This window comes from Geotrypetes seraphini, chromosome 2, assembly GCF_902459505.1.
Source record: "Geotrypetes seraphini chromosome 2, aGeoSer1.1, whole genome shotgun sequence".
In the NCBI taxonomy this organism is placed as follows: domain Eukaryota; kingdom Metazoa; phylum Chordata; class Amphibia; order Gymnophiona; family Dermophiidae; genus Geotrypetes; species Geotrypetes seraphini.
In genome coordinates, this window is record NC_047085.1 from 49,562,233 (window position 1) to 49,579,043 (window position 16,811).

The 16,811-nt window shown below is 41.9% G+C and overlaps 1 protein-coding gene across 1 annotated transcript in view; it reads left to right on the forward strand.

Annotated features, from left to right (window-relative positions):
* The window catches only part of RAD21 (RAD21 cohesin complex component), a 241,038-nt gene that overhangs the window by 142,130 nt on the left and 82,097 nt on the right, over nt 1-16,811 (forward strand). The window contains exon 9 of the mRNA XM_033933156.1: nt 16,107-16,330. Within this exon, the coding sequence (XP_033789047.1) occupies nt 16,107-16,330 (224 nt within the window). The remainder of the gene's footprint in view (nt 1-16,106; nt 16,331-16,811) is intronic.

The following is a 16,811-nucleotide window of genomic DNA, read 5'->3' on the forward strand; positions in this document are numbered from 1 at the left end:
TACCGTAACAGGTGTTATCCAGGGACAGCAGGCAGATATTCTTACGTCCCACCCTCCTCCCCGGGTTGGCTTCTTAGCTGGCTTATACTAACTGGGGACCACGCACTCCTCCGTCGGGCGGGAAGGCACTCGCGCACGCGCGGTGCGGCCAACTAGAACTTTCTAGTAAAAAGGTCCGTACCGTGGGCTCCGTCGGTGACGTCACCCATGCGTAAAGAATATCTGCCTGCTGTCCCTGGATAACACCTGTTACCGTAAGTAACTGTGCTTTTTCTATGCTGTTCTCCTAGGGGAGCTCAGAATGGTTTACATGCATTTTTTTCCCTGTCTGTCCTGGTGGGCTCAAAATATACCTAATATACCTGGGGCAATGGGGGATTAAGTGACTTGCCCATGGCGTGGGTTTGAACCCACAACCTCAGGGTGCTGAGGCTGTAGCTTTAACCACTGTCTTCAGCAGGGCAGGAAGCTCAGGCTACCTCTTCATTGTGATCTGCTCACTCAGGGGCCGGTTCCAATGGAGAACCCCCAACGCTTTGGTCTGACAGCATGGTTGTTGAGTGCAGAGCTTTGATTCAGAAGGGCTACTCCAACGTAGTTGTTGCCACTCTTTTGAGGTCCAAGAAACCTTCCACAATGACTGCTTATGCCAAGGCTTGGAAGACTTTCCTGCAGTGGTGTTCCAGAGACCAGCTTGATCCATTGCATGCTCCTAGTCCTATGGTCCTCACTTTCCTTTAGGCCTGTCTGGAAAAAGGCCTTCCTCAAGATACAGATGACAAGCCTCTCCTTTTTGAGAGCACACAGTGGTACCAGTTAGCTTGCGTCTCATCCAAATGTGACTATCATTTTTTGGGGGAGGAGCGCTTTGCTTGTGACTACCCCTATAACAGTATGGGGAATCTTAATGTGCTGAGAGGGCTTGCGGATGCTTCTTTTGAGCTGCACAAGGATGCGTCCCTTCTGGACTTTACAGTCAAGACAGTTTCCTCATGGTGATTGTTTCAGCAAGGAGCAATCAAAACTCATCTTTTCAAAAAACACTTCTCATCATCTTAACCTCACTGTAGCACAAGAAAATATTCTCTAAAGCACAAGAAAATGCTCTTATGAACACCATCACTACCACCACAGCAACACCTTCAACATTGCATAACTCTCTACAACATCACGATCGTACTATTACTCATCACAGTAACCTAGTATATAATCTCTCTTTACTTTACAATTCTCCTGGAAATGACCAGACTAATAATTGCAACTTGATACTTTGTACTGTAACGCTCCTGGAGATATCCAGACCTTTAATCTGTAATCCGCTTACAGATTAAAGGCACAAGCGGAATATAAATCACTAATGTAATGTAATGTTCTGTATATGTGAGTACATATCTTTATTGCTGGCTTTGTTCCAATTGGTGCTTATTGCATGCTGCCAGTTGGCTCCATGTTGTTTGTTTTTCATGTTACCTGTTTAATAATTACTTTCTTGTATACTACAGAGCAGAATGTTGTTGTGTAGCAGGGAAGTTCCCTGTGCGCCCTCCCCCCACCCACCGGGGTTATGTGCTTTGTTCCAGTGTTATTCGTTTGCTTTTAGGGGGCTCTGTGTTCCTCAGTCATGTGGGAGGAGCAGAGGAAAAAAGCGCATGGTTTTCTTCAAGACCTGGTTTGCAGGTTGAGATAAAACACCTATCATATTGACTCCGTCAGGGACTAACATAAAAGAAGATTACCAAAGGTAAGAACCCAGTCTTCCATTATTTTGACTGGGCGACCGCAAAGTAGAATTGAGACTAAGTGCCAAATGTGGTATACTTAGATTTCAGAAAAGACATTAACACAGTTGGGCAATTTAGAAATAAACTGAGCACCCTCTTTATGGGTGTTTATGTGATTGGGTTAGAAATTTAGATGAGTGGAAGGCAACAAAGGCGAGTGGCAAATGGAGTTCACTCTTAGGAAAAGGATGTTATTACCTAGTAGAATGTCACAAGAGTTATTTCTTAGAAACCTAGAAAAATGATCGGTTTTTCAGGGACGGGAAGTAAAAAAAAGAACAAAAATGGATTCGGTATCCCCGACAGCGGTCCCGTTACCTCTAGATGAAATCGAAAACCGGGATTTGATGAACGAGCTACAGAAGATCAAAGAAATAGTAAGCGATAACGCTAAAAATATAAAAGAAGTGAAGGAGGAAATAGAGAGTTTGACAAATAGAATGCAGGCAGTTGACTTCAAAATTGAACAGTTAGAAAAGCGTGCCGAAAAATCTGAGGCAGAAGCACTGGTGTGTAAAAAAAGATCATAGAGAAATAGAGGCGTTAAAAAAGGACTTTGAAGATTTGTCAAACCGTGAACGAAGAAATAATCTGCGTCTGATTGGGATACCTGAGGGGATTGAACAAAATGATCCTATTCAATTTGTGACTAATTTTATCCCAAAGATTTTACCGTTTAAAAGCTCTTTTCCTTTAGAGGTAGAAAGAGCACATCGAATACCGATGAAAAGATCAAATAGCCAGAAAGGTCCCCGTCCACTAATTTTTAAGCTGCTAAGACATCAGCAAGTGGTAGAGATTATAAAGCTGGCTAAAGCAAACAAGGATCTTAAATGTCAGGACTCTAAGATCTTTATAGTGCCTGACTTTGCAAAAGCTACGGCATACAGAAGAAAACAGCTTTTAGATTTAAGACCTAAACTTAGAGCATTGGGGGCAAGATTTGGATTAATATACCATGATTAATATATCATGAGGGTAACTTATGAGAATAAAACTTTTAATTTTGAAGAAGTAGTCAAATTAAAGGAATTTCTAGATCAATATGATTTGCCTATGGATTCATGAAAGTAAATGGATACTGTAATTAATATATACTGAGTTTGATTTTTGGATTATATTTTTGTGGTGAAAGTTTGAAGATATTTATAAAGAAGAAAAAGAAGAAAAGGCGAAAATATTTTCAAGAAAAATGATTGCAGTTATGGTTGAAAAAGGATCAATATTTCAAGCAGGATCAGAAGAGTGGATAGATGGAAGGCTTACTGTAATGTAAGGCTGGATTGTCATTAATATGGGAAAATATATGATATGTGATGGATATCTAAGTGATAAAGAGGAGTGTGTGGCGCAGTGGTTGGATCTACAGCCTCAGCACCCTGGGGTTGTGGGTTCAAACCCCGCGCTGCTCCTTGTGACCCTGGGCAAGTCACTTAATCCTCCATAGCCCCAGGTACGTTAGATAGATTGTGAGCCCACCGGGACAGAGAGGGAAAATGCTTGAGTACCTGATTGTAAAAACCGCTTAGATATCCTTGATAGGCGGTATATAAAATCCTAATAAACTTGAAACTTGAAAGAAGAACTTTAAGGAGAAAATAAGAATGAAAGAAAAGAAGATGTGAAAAGAAAAAAATGTGGTGGAACTTATATGAAGAGAAGAGAATATAAGGATCATTTATAAGATTTGGATGGATTCTTAATGTGAATTTATAATTTACATCTGAGCAAGACTGAGATAACAGACTGAGGATACAAAAATGCTACATTGGAGAAGTGTGGAATCTTAAAATATAATAGGATGGAAATATAGTAAATCTTGATGTAAAGTGTTGTGACTGTAAAGATGGATTGTTGGATAAGACTTGATCCTTACTTAAATTTATAATTTGCATCTGAGCATGACTGATATAAAAGACTGATGATGCATAAGTACTTCATTTGAGATGGATGGAATAGTAATCTGCAAGAAGATGGAATTGTAAGGAATCTTGGAGTGAGTGGGAGAGAGTGGGAGAATTGTTTAAAGGATATAGAATGATCTTTATTCAATTTATAAATCATATCCTGAGTTTGACTGAGATAACAAGAGGGTGATGCATAATTGATGCATTACAGACATATTGACAATCAGAATATAGGATAATACAAGATATACTGAATATTGGTGTGAAGTGATGGGATTGTGAGGATCGCTTAAGTGAATTGGCTTGATCCTTAATTTGGTTGTTGATTCACATCTAAATGAGACTGAAGTAGCAGGATGAAGATGAACAAGTATTACAGTCGAGAAGAATGGAGAATGGACTGAAATAAGTTGGAAATGTAATGGAACTTAATGAAAGTTCTTGAGACTGTGAAAATTGCTTGATTGAAATGGTTGATCCTTCTTTTGATTTATAGGTTAAATCTAAAAATTAATAAAATAAGGTGGAGTGATGTATGTTACATTGACGTTGTGGGAAAATTCTGTTAGATTTGGAAAGAGAAGAAAAAAATAAAAAATATTAATCTTGGGTGGGTATAATTATAAAAAATGGAATCTGAAATATAGGGTATATCCTTTTATAAATATATTAAGGATATAGGATGGAAGAATGTTTAAAAGTTTGAATGAGGGGAAAAGTTTATAAAAATGGGATTAGAGTAAATATGGGTATTTAGGGTATTGTAGAATGGATTGACTGCAGGAGAGTTTGGAGTTGATTGTTTGGTAAGAATTAGAGAGAAGGAAAAAATGAGTATGTTTTTGCCTGTGGGGAGTTATATTCTTTATTCAGTTAATATGTGCTTTTCGAAGTTTTCAGTCGTATGAGGGGAGGGAGGGGGAGGGGAATAAGGGGGGATGGGGAAAGATGGGAGGGAGGGGAAATTTATATACTGGTTTAAGGAAAAAGAAAATATGTATATTTTATGTTTGAGAGAGATATGTTTATATATTATATTTTATTTGTAAAATGGGTTTTAAAATTTTTTCTTTGAACGTAAATGGCCTCAATCACCCAATAAAAAGGTACTGGCATATAAAACAACAAAATATAGATATTTGTTTTCTACAAGAGACACATTTGTCTGGAATAGAGTCTATGAAGCTATCAGGTAATTGGATAAAACAATGTTTATATGCACCAGCGATAAAAAAGAAGGCAGGAGTAGCAATATTGATTAATAAAAAATGTTCAGCAACATTTAATATGGTAAAGGCAGATCCTCAAGGAAGGTGGTTACTTGTTGACATGAGCATGGGCAATATTACATTGGCGTTACTAAATATATATGCCCCTAATTCGAATCAAAGTGAATTCTTTAAATCTCTACAACAATTAGTTTTACCACTGGCTACAAGTAATATAGTGGTGGCTGGGGATTTCAATAGATCCAATAATGGATAAAAAGCCTAGTAGAATTATGAAATCAATGGGATTAGATAATTTGGTACAAGCATGTAATTTAAAAGATATATATGGCGTATTCTTCATTTTAATGATTGGGAATTTACATTTTGTTCACATGTTCATCAATCATTTTCAAGAATTGATTATATTTTTGTTTCAGATCAGATGGTACAGCAAGTTGTAAAAGCTGACATAGAACCAATAGTAATATCTGATCATGGTGGTGTGTGGATAGAAGATAACTTAATAGATCAAGATAATTCCAAACCTGTATGGAGGTTTGATAATACTTTGCTTGCTGATTCTAAATTTTGCATAGAATTTCAGATAAAAATGAATGAATATTTCAGACTTAATGATCTAGAGGAAATGTCGATGCTTTCAAAGCAACTATGAGAGGACAAATTATATCATATTCTGCGTATAAAAAGAAACAGATAAGAAAGCAATTTGCAAATTTGGAAAAAGAAATTAAAAATTTGGAATTAAAATTGGTTAATAAATGGGAACAAGAGACATTTCAAATATTGTTAAAAAAAAAGTGAATATAATGAAATTTCCTCTGGGTTAGTAAGGAAAGATATTTTTGCTCAACAAACGATGTATTATGGTAGTGCAAATAAGGCTGGAAGATTATTGGCAAATTATTTAAAAGAAAAGAAAGGAGAAAATAAGCATAATTAAGGATGAATTAGGAAATTCTCATTCTCAAATTGGAAATATATTAAAACAATTTTTAAAATATTATAAGTCACTGTATTCTTCTGAGTCTTATTTAGATAAAGAGAAAGATGGGTTGGATTTTTTGAGTTTAGTTGAAGGACCTAAGGTTCCTGATCATATAAAAGGAAGTTTAGATAAACCTATATCATTAAAAGAGTTACAAATGGCATTGAAATCCCTTAGAGTTGGGACCGCTCCAGGTGGAGATGGATTTACAGTAGAGTTTTATAAAGAATTTCAAATTTCCCTTTTACCATATTTATTAAAACTATATCAGGACCAACTGAATAAAGGTTGTATATCAGGCACTATGGCAGAATCTTTAACTATTGTTTTGCCAAAGCCAAATAAAGATCCAACATTGGTGTCAAATTACAGGCCTATATCTTTAATAAATCTAGATGGTAAAATATTAGCTAAAATTTTAGCATTAAGATTGGCTAAAGCTCTTCCGCATATAATAGGAATAAATCAAACTGGATTTGTTGCTCAATGACACTCTTCAAATAATACTAGACTGGCATTTCAGATGTATTATTTAACAAGACAAATTAATGATCCGGCTTTTTCAGTATCACTAGATGCTGAGAAGGCTTTTGATCGTGTAGAATGGAATTTCATATATCAAGCTATGGAATGGTTTGGTATTGGATCTGGATTTATACAAATGATTCAAGCACTGTATAGCTCCCCAACTGCTCATTTATATATAAATAATAATTTTTCAGATGCTTTTAAATTGCAGAGGGGAGTTAGACAGGGTTGTCCATTATCTCCTTTGCTCTTTGATATAGTTCTTGAACCCTTATTGTTAGCTATCCAACAGGCAAAGGACATAGAGGGTATTCCATGTGCTGGAGTGGAATATAAAGTATCTGCTTATGCAGATGATATATTGCTTCATTTGAGGAATCCGGAAACAACAATTCCATGTCTACTGGAGATAATAGATACATTTGGAAAATTCTCAGGATACAAAATAAATTGGACTAAATCAGAAATTTTACCTTTAAATGTGCATTGTACAAAAGGTATACTTGATTCTTTCCCTTTTATTTGGAAAGAGGATGGTATAAAATACTTAGGTATTTGGTTGAATAAAACACTCGAAGAGACAATGAGAATAAACGAAAAATTTTTATTACAAAAAGTAACAGAGTTATGTGAGCAATGGAATCCTTTACATTTGTCATGGTAGGGAAGAGTTCAAACTGTTAAAATGATGATTTTGCCTGTAGTTTGCTATCAATTGGGAATGATACCAGTGTTTTTTCAGGGGTCTTTTTATAAAAAATTAAATAGTATTCTGGTTAAGTTTATTTGGCTGGGTAAAATTGCAAGAGTGGCTCTAGTGTCTTTGCAAAGACCAATTGAGGAGGGTGGGGTAAATTTTCCCAATTTTTATAGGTATCATCAGGCCTATATCATGGGGCAAGGCATGTATTGGGTCCTCCCAGAGCTTTTGGAACAACTACCAGAGTGGTTATGGGTGGAGAGATCACTTATTTTTCCACTTAGGCTTGATCTTCTGCTTGGTATAAAAGTGCCTAGAATACGTAAAGACAATAAAGTATTAATGGATACTTGGAAAACATTACGATTTGTAGATAAATTAACTAGTGATTCTATTTTAAAATCAAAACAACAGACTATTTGGGTAAACTCCAAGATACAAATAGGCGGGTTTAAGGTTGTCTGGAAGGATTGGATTAAAGCAGGTATAAGATCCTTAACGGAAGTAATTGATAATGGTAAGCTGCTTGATTTTTCACAATTGCAACATAAATATGGTCTGAATAAAAAACAAAGTTATAAGTGGTTGCAATTGAAGCAGGCTATTCAGGTGGGGTTCCCTGAATGGAAATCTTTAAATGATCATTACAGCTTAGAATTCTTATGTTTCCAGGCAGATTTTCTGGGACACCAGGCCGCAAAGTGGTATAAAATTATATCTAATTATTTGAATAAGAAACCAAAAAATGGATTAAGAGATATTTGGAGCATTGAGATTAAGCATCAAATTAATGCATCTCAATGGCCACGTATTTGGTCTTGGAGAATTAAAGGTACGATGTCGGCATCTATTAGGCAAACATGATTCTTTTTGTTGCATAGAGCATTCTGGACCCCTACTAGATTACAAAAATTAGATTGCTCTAAGTCTAATAGATGCTGGCATTGTAAAATTGAAATTGGAACTTTAGACCATCTTTTATTTTATTGTCCATGTATTCAGGCATTTTGGATATCAATATGGGATCAAGTTAATATATTGATGGAAAATCATGTAGCATTATCCTACGACACAGTGATTTTTGGAATGTGTATGAGGGCCAAAAGTCAGATATCTGCAGCAAACAACAAATTATTGATGATTCTTACTGGAGTGGGAATTCAACAAATAACGACTAATTGGAAAGACTATTATCCCAGGACAAGCAGGCAGCATATTCTTAACGCATGGGTGACGTCACCGACGGAGCCCCGGTACGGACATTTTTCACTAGAAAGTTCTAGTTGGCCGCACCGCGCATGCGTGAGTGCCTTCCCGCCCGACGGAGGAGTGCGTGGTCCCCAGTTTCTTCGTTTCCGCGGAGCGAAGAAGACGCATGTGGTTTCAACGGCCGTTGAAAACATCCTTTTTGCCTTCCCTCTTGCGCTTTTTTCTCGTTTTTTCTCTTTTCCCCACTTCGGGTTCTCTTTTTTATTCGATTTAAAAAAAAAAAATCTCTCGATTTTCTCTATTTTTTGAAACCGGCCCCAGCGGGGCCTGTTGTCACCATACAGGCCTCCGGTTTTGATTTTGCGGAGGCCGTGTTTCCCTTCATGCCCCCTCAACCGGGCTTTAAGAAGTGCCAGCGGTGTGCACGCCCAATCTCCCTCACTGATCCACACAATTGGTGCCTACAGTGTTTGGGTCCAGAGCATCGGGCTGACACCTGCACCCGCTGTGCCACCCTTAAGAAACCTTACAAAATCGGCAGATCCAGCAGAACATCCTTTTCGGTACCGGATCTGCTATGGAACCTGCAGCGATGTCGATGATACCGCAAAAGACGGCACCGACCACTTCGACGCCCGATCCTTCCTCGGGGTCGCTGGCACCAGGTAAGCCGGCTAAGAAGCCTTCCACCTCCCTTGAGCGCCCGCCTGCCACAGTGGCGACGGCGGTCATCCCGGCCTCACGCCGACCCCGCAAACGCTCCGCCCCGATCTCGGTGAGTGCCTCGTCATCGGCCTCCTCATCGCCGGGGCGTGGAGCAGCACCTATGGAACCGAAAAAGAAAAAAGCGGTCCCGGTGCCACCCCTGGATGACCGCATCGCGGCCATACTCCATGCAAATTACAGGAACAGCTGCAGCAAAAACTCCAGCACCTGTTACTGACCCTCTTGGCACCGCTTCTTTCGGTACCAGACCGGCCCGAGCCTCGCACCGTCCCACCGGTGTCCACCCCTTCGGTGCCACTCAACACTTCCATGCCAGTCCTCTCGGCTGAACCACCCCGTTCTCATCCTGTGGTACAGACCCGCTCTGAGGTCGATCCTCCTCGGGACCAGGAAGGGCACCGGTCTCCCCGGGACCCAGAATGGCACCGCTCTTCCCGGAACCGGGATCAGCACCGGTCTTCCTCTCCCGGTACCGTCTCCATGCGCTCTGGCAAGTCTCTTTCTAAGACCCGCCACACCGAGCCTTCCACCCCGACATGTTGGCGTGCGCACACTGATATCAGGGACCCGGACTTATGGGAAGAATCCCCACCCGGTACCGAAGAGGACGCATCATCCACAGACGAGGAACTCTCAGTGACCGATACCACTTCCAAGCCTGAGCAATCCTCTTTCACCAAATTCCTCAGGGAGATGTCGGCGGCTCTTTCTCTTCCTTTAGAGTCCGACTCCAAAAAGTCCCAGGCCTTTCTGGATGCCTTAGACTTTGAACAACCTCCCAAAGAGTTCCTCAAGTTACCCGTCCATGACATACTGCGGGAAACTTTTTATAAAAATTGGGAAAATCCACTCACTGTCCCCGGAGCTCCTCGTAAGCTTGACAGCCTATACAGGGTCATCCCAATTCCGGGTTTTGACAAACCTCAATTGCCCCATGAGTCTCTCCTAGTTGAGTCTACATTAAAGAAAACTCAGGGCTCCAGTGTTTATGCCTCTACCCCTCCTGGCAGAGAAGGCAAAACGATGGATAAGTTTGGCAAACGCCTTTATCAAAATGCCATGCTAGCCAACAGGGTGAATAATTACACATTTCACTTCTCATTTTATATGAAGTATCTCGTACTACAACTATCCGCCCTACAAAAATACATCCCTGAACGCAAAGTTCCACTCTTTCAACAACAAATTTCCAGCCTCCTTCAACTGCGGAAATTCATGGTGCGCTCTATTTATGATTCATTTGAGCTAACCTCCCGAGCGTCTGCCATAGCTGTTGCCATGCGACGTCTGGCCTGGTTGAGGGTATCTGATCTTGACATCAACCACCAAGACCGCCTAGCTAACGCACCCTGTCTTGGGGATGAACTTTTTGGGGAGTCCCTGGATTCAACCACCCAGAAGCTCTCAGCACATGAGACCAGATGGGACACTCTGGTAAAACCTAAAAAGAAGGCTCCACCTGCTCATCCTTATAGACCACAGTCCTCTTACCAGCGCAGGTTCTCGGCCAGGCCTCTCAACCCGCCCCAACAGCAGCCTCGCAGACCTTGTCAACAACAACACACTCAGGCTCGCTCTCAATCTCACCAACCTGCCAAGCCTCTTCCTCCGTCAAATCCATCTCAGCCCTTTTGACTCCTTTCTCCAGGGCATAGCCAGTCTTCCACCATCATTACCTCTTCCTCAGCCAATCGGAGGACGTCTCCAACTCTTCCTCAACCGTTGGGAGGTCATCACATCAGACCTGTGGGTCCTCAACATCATCCGCCACGGCTACTCTCTCAACTTCCAGACTCTTCCACCAGACAACCCTCCTATAGAGTCTGCATCCCACTCCTCCCAGTCCCTTCTCCTCCTGAGGGAGGTCCAATCCCTCCTTCTCCTCAATGCCATCGAAGAGGTTCCCACAGACCAAAGGGGTCAGGGATTCTACTCCCGCTACTTCCTGGTTCCCAAGAAGACAGGAGACCTTCGTCCCATCCTCGATCTCCGGGACTTCAACAAGTGTCTGGTCAAGGAAAAGTTCAGAATGCTCTCCCTGGCCACGCTTTATCCTCTTCTCTCTCAACACGACTGGCTATGTTCCCTGGACCTCAAAGAGGCCTACACTCGCATTCCAATCCATCTGAATTCACGTCGCTACCTCCGATTTCAGATACAGCACCGCCACTATCAGTACAAGGTGCTACCCTTTGGCCTCGCATCATCGCCCAGGGTGTTCACCAAGTGCCTTATTGTGGTGGCGGCCTTTCTCAGGTCTCACAACCTCCAGGTGTTCCCCTACTTGGACGATTGGTTGGTAAAAGCACCTACGTCTCCACTTGTGCTACAAGCCACTCAGTACACCATCTCCTTCCTCCATCTCCTAGGGTTCGAGATCAACTACCCCAAGTCGCATCTGCTTCCCACACAGCGACTTCAGTTCATTGGAGCCGTTCTCGATACCACTCTCATGAGGGCGTTTCTCCCCCCCGACCGCCAACGGACCCTGCTCCACCTCTGCCGCCAGGTGCTCCTTCATCACTCCATTCCAGCTCGGCAGATGATGGTCCTCCTGGGCCACATGGCCTCGACGGTCCATGTGCTTCCTCTGGCGCGACTCCACCTCAGGACACCTCAATGGACTCTAGCCAACCAATGGTCACAGACCACCGATCCTCTTTCTCATCCCATCTCTGTGACATCGTCTCTTCAGCAATCTCTTCAATGGTGGTTGAACTCATCCAATCTTTCCAGGGGTCTACTCTTTCATCTACCCCCTCACTCCATGATCATAACCACAGATGCCTCCCCCTATGCATGGGGAGCTCACCTGTGAGAACTTCGCACTCAGGGACTCTGGACCCCTCAGGAGCGTCAACATCACATCAATTTCCTGGAACTCAGGGCCATGTTCTATGCCCTCAAGGCCTTCCAGCACCTTCTCTACCCTCAGGTTCTTCTCCTGTGCACAGACAACCAAGTCGCCATGTACTACATAAACAAGCAAGGCGGCACCGGCTCTCCCCTCCTCTGTCAGGAGGCCATCCGCATCTGGACCTGGGCCACGGCCCGCAGTCTCTTCCTCAAGGCTGTCTATATCCAGGGCGAACAGAACTCCCTGGCCGACAATCTCAGCCGCATCCTTCAACCTCACGAGTGGACTCTGGATCCCCCCACACTCCGCTCCATCTTTGCTCGGTGGGGCACCCCTCAGGTGGACCTCTTTGCAGCTCCTCACAACCATCAGCTGCCCCAGTTCTGTTCCAGACTCTTCTCTCCTCATCGTCTGGCCCCGGATGCATTCCTGCTCGACTGGACGGATCGATTCCTCTATGCCTTTCCTCCACTGCCTCTGATGTTGCGGACGTTATTCAAACTCCGCAGGGACAAAGCCACCATGATTCTCATCGCCCCTCGGTGGCCTCGCCAACACTGGTTCTCCCTCCTGCTCCAGCTCAGCTCAAGGGAACCCATTCCTCTTCCTGTGTTTCCTACTCTACTTACACAGCAGCATCAGTCTCTACTACATCCCAATCTGTCCTCGCTCCACCTGACAGCTTGGTTTCTCTCTGGCTGACCTCCAGAGAATCTATCTCAGCCTGTCCGTCGTATTCTGGATACCTCCAGGAATCCGGCCACCCTCCAATGTTACCATCAGAAGTGGACCCGGTTCTCCTCTTGGTGTCTGCTTCATCATCACGATCCCACCTCATTGGCGGTGGTAACCATACAGGACTATTTGCTCTCTCTCTCCGACGCTGGCCTCAAGTCGACCTCAATCAGAGTCCACCTCAGTGCCATCACTGCGTTCCATGAGCCTATCCTCGGAAAACCTCTTACGGCTCATCCCCTGGTTTCCCGGTTCATGAGAGGCCTCTTCAATGTCAAACCACCTCTGAAGCCTCCTCCATTCGTCTGGGACCTGAATGTGATTTTATCAGCACTCATGAAACCTCCGTTTGAGACTCTTGCCACAACTTCACTCAAATTTCTTACATGGAAGGTGCTTTTCCTCATTGCCATCACCTCTGCCAGGAGGGTTAGTGAGCTGCATGCACTGGTTGCCGACCCATCTTTCACTGTTTTTCACCATGACAAGGTGGTTCTGCGTACCCATCCTAAATTCCTTCCCAAGGTGGTCTCGGACTTTCATCTCAACCAGTCCATTGTGTTGCCTGTCTTTTTCCCTAAGCCCCATTCTCATCCTGGGGAACAGGCATTGCACACGCTGGACTGTAAGCGTGCCCTTGCTTACTACCTTGACCGTACCAGGGCTCACCGCTCATCTCCTCAGCTCCTTTTGTCCTTCGACCCTAACCGTCTAGGTCGTCCTGTCTCCAAACGGACGCTTTCCAACTGGCTTGCTGCCTGCATTGTGTTCTGTTATGCTCGGACCGGTCTCTCACTGGAAGGTGCGGTCACGGCCCACAGGGTCAGAGCTATGGCTGCTTCTGTGGCTTTCCTCCATTCCACGCCCATCGAGGAAATCTGCAAGGCGGCCACTTGGTCCTCAGTTCACACATTCACTACTCACTACTGTCTGGATACCTTCTCCAGACGGGATGGGCACTTCGGCCAATCTGTGTTACACAATTTATTTTCCTAATGGCCAACCATCCCTCCTCCCTCTCTGTTAGCTTGGAGGTCACCCATGCGTTAAGAATATGCTGCCTGCTTGTCCTGGGATAAAGCACAGTTACTTACTGTAACGGGTGTTATCCAGGGACAGCAGGCAGATATTCTTACGACCCACACTCCTCCCCGGGTTGGCTTCTTAGCTGGCTTATCTTAACTGGGGACCACGCACTCCTCCGTTGGGCGGGAAGGCACTCACGCATGCGCGGTGCGGCCAACTAGAACTTTCTAGTGAAAAATGTCCGTACCGGGGCTCCGTCGGTGACGTCACCCATGCGTTAAGAATTTCTGCCTGCTGTCCCTGGATAACACCTGTTACGGTAAGTAACTGTGCTTTCTAGATTGAATTGTAGTTTTTGGTGGAACTCAGTTTGTCATTTGTATAAGATGGAAAGATTTCTTGCAGTACAGAGGGGATATTTTAAAAGGTTTAAGGAGGTGTGGAGGCCATTAATTGAATATTGTAATGATTAAGGTTTATTCTTTTTCCTTAGGGGATAATTTGTATAAATGGGGGGGAGGGAGAGTCTAAGTATGTATATGTTTGGATAAAATATTTTGTTGATATGGGAGGGGATGGGAGGTGGGTGGAGGGAATTAAAACGTGTAATAATATTGGTTAAGAATGTCAAGTGAGTGATGTGAATTACTTGTAATAATATTGTACACTTGTTGAAAGAAATAAAAAGGAATAAAGATGAAAAAAAAAAATATTTACACTTGATGAAAGTTTGAAAATGAATAAAGAATTAAAAAAAATAAAAATAAAATATTTATGAAGCTATCTTCCAGAAGGGCTTTTTGGTAAGGTTTGCCTCTTTGCAAATATCGAAATCTGCAATAGAGTAGGTACTCTGGTAGGCATGGATAACCTGAGAAACAGATCTAGGGAAGCTTGACAAATAGTCTAGAATTTTTATAAGTATTTTGAAAGACTTAGATATTTATTTATTTATTTATTTATTCAAGACCTTGGCTTGGAGCGTGATCATTATTTGAAGCAGTTGCAATGACAGAAAGTGAACTCTTTACCACTACTAGGGTTTTTTTTTTAACCTTCCTTGCAGAGTTTCATGTCTCTGAGCAATTAACAATTTTTTGATCACTCTCCATAGATAGGTCGCTCATTCAAGTGAAGTCAGTTTTTTGGTATTTATAATTACTGTACTGTGCAGGTATTCCAATATTGAACTTTCAGTATTGAACATTTCTTTTTTTCCTTTTTGAGAAAGCAGTACTGTATTGAACTTTTTTGTTTATCCTGAGATTACAGTATTACTTGTATTCAATAAATATTGTTACAGTATTCAATAATACAGTACTGTATCGTTATTCCACCAATATTGTGAATATTAATAGTATTTAGTAGTAGTCCTTTCACAAAACTGCGAATAACTATTGTATGTTATTTGCGGTTTGTTTGTTTTTAAATTCTTTATTCATTTTATATTTTACATCAAGTGCACAGAAAGTAACAACATTTTAACTTAATACATCACTTGAAATTCCACAAATTTTCTCATTAAATAAGATCTATCCCCTTTCCTCCCACCATTCTAATATCAAATAATACATATAATATAATAAATTCTTTCCTTCCCTTCATAACAAATAATGAAAATCAAAAACCCACCCCCCTCCCCATTCTTTCATTTATGTTAATCAGGGAAAAATAATATCTATTTATTACAATAATTTATTAATGGCCCCCACACATCCTGAAATTTATTAAAATATCCTTTTTGAACTAATGCTCTTTCCATTTTATAAATATGACACACTGATCTCCACCAAAAACTATAATTCAATCTGTTCCAATTTTTCCAATTATACGTTATTTGCTGAATGGCAACTCCTGTCAGAATCAGTAAAAGTTTATTATTTTTGAAGATATTTGGCTCTTAGCTCTCATTGACATACCAAATAAAACTGTGTTATACGATAATGCCACATGATTCTCTAGCAAGCAATTTATTTGGCCCCAAATCAACTTCCAAAAAGCCATAATAAATGGGAAATAAAACAATAGATGATCTAAAGTCCCCGCATCGAGATGACAATGCCAACATCTATGAGACTTAGAGCAATCTAATTTTTGTAAACAAACAAAACCGCTATCTTTTACAAAAAAACCTTGAATAACACATACAATAGTTATTCACGGTTTGTCCATATTCGCGGCTATAGCTGGAACGTATCCCCCGCGAATACGGAGGGAGAAGTGTACTCTTGAATCTGTCATTTTCTTTTTTTTTTCTAATGCAGCTAGTCTTTCACTCCTTGAATGGCAGTACCTGTCAGTTCTTACTGTTGTAGGGGCTTATAGCCAGTAGACCATAAATAATATTCTTGCTGGCATCTAAAATATCAATACAGTATAATTCATGAATTATGTTTGTTTATTTTTTTTTCTTTCTGTAGTGAAGGAAACCAAAGCTAAACGAAAGAGAAAGCTAATCGTAGACAGTGTGAAAGAGTTGGATAGCAAGACAATTCGAGCCCAGCTGAGCGACTATTCTGATATTGTCACTACTCTGGATCTTGCACCTCCCACTAAGAAACTAATGATGTGGAAAGAGACTGGTGGAGTAGAAAAGCTGTTCTCACTTCCTGCTCAACCTTTGTGGAACAGTAGACTACTGAAAGTAAAGCCATTTCATAAATGTATTTCTTTGAAAGATTTCCATTTAGCCATGCAAAATGTACACATGCTACTCGTGGGGATTTCTATACAACTGTGACTGCACTTCACTTGCAGAATTCTGCATAGGCTGCAGTAATGGCTTGACCAGCTGGCCATGTTCTCCTCTGCCACCTTGGTTCCAGTTTATGCCTTTAAACCACATCCTTCTCAGAGGCCCTCGCTGTTCAGACAAGCAATTTGGCCCATAATGGCAAAGGAGGATGCAGCAAGAACTGCACCTACGCAGTATTTTGCTGTACCATTGGAGGAAATGGCTGGAGAAAAGTGTAGGAGTCCTGGATGAGGGTTTGGGAATTGAAAAGTGAGTTGGTTTTACCTGGGGACAGGGAGAGACATTGGGGATAGACAATGAGTTTTGCTAAGAGGGAGAGAAAAAACAGGGGGGGCGGCGGTGGCGGCAATGAATGCTGAAGAGTAGGGAA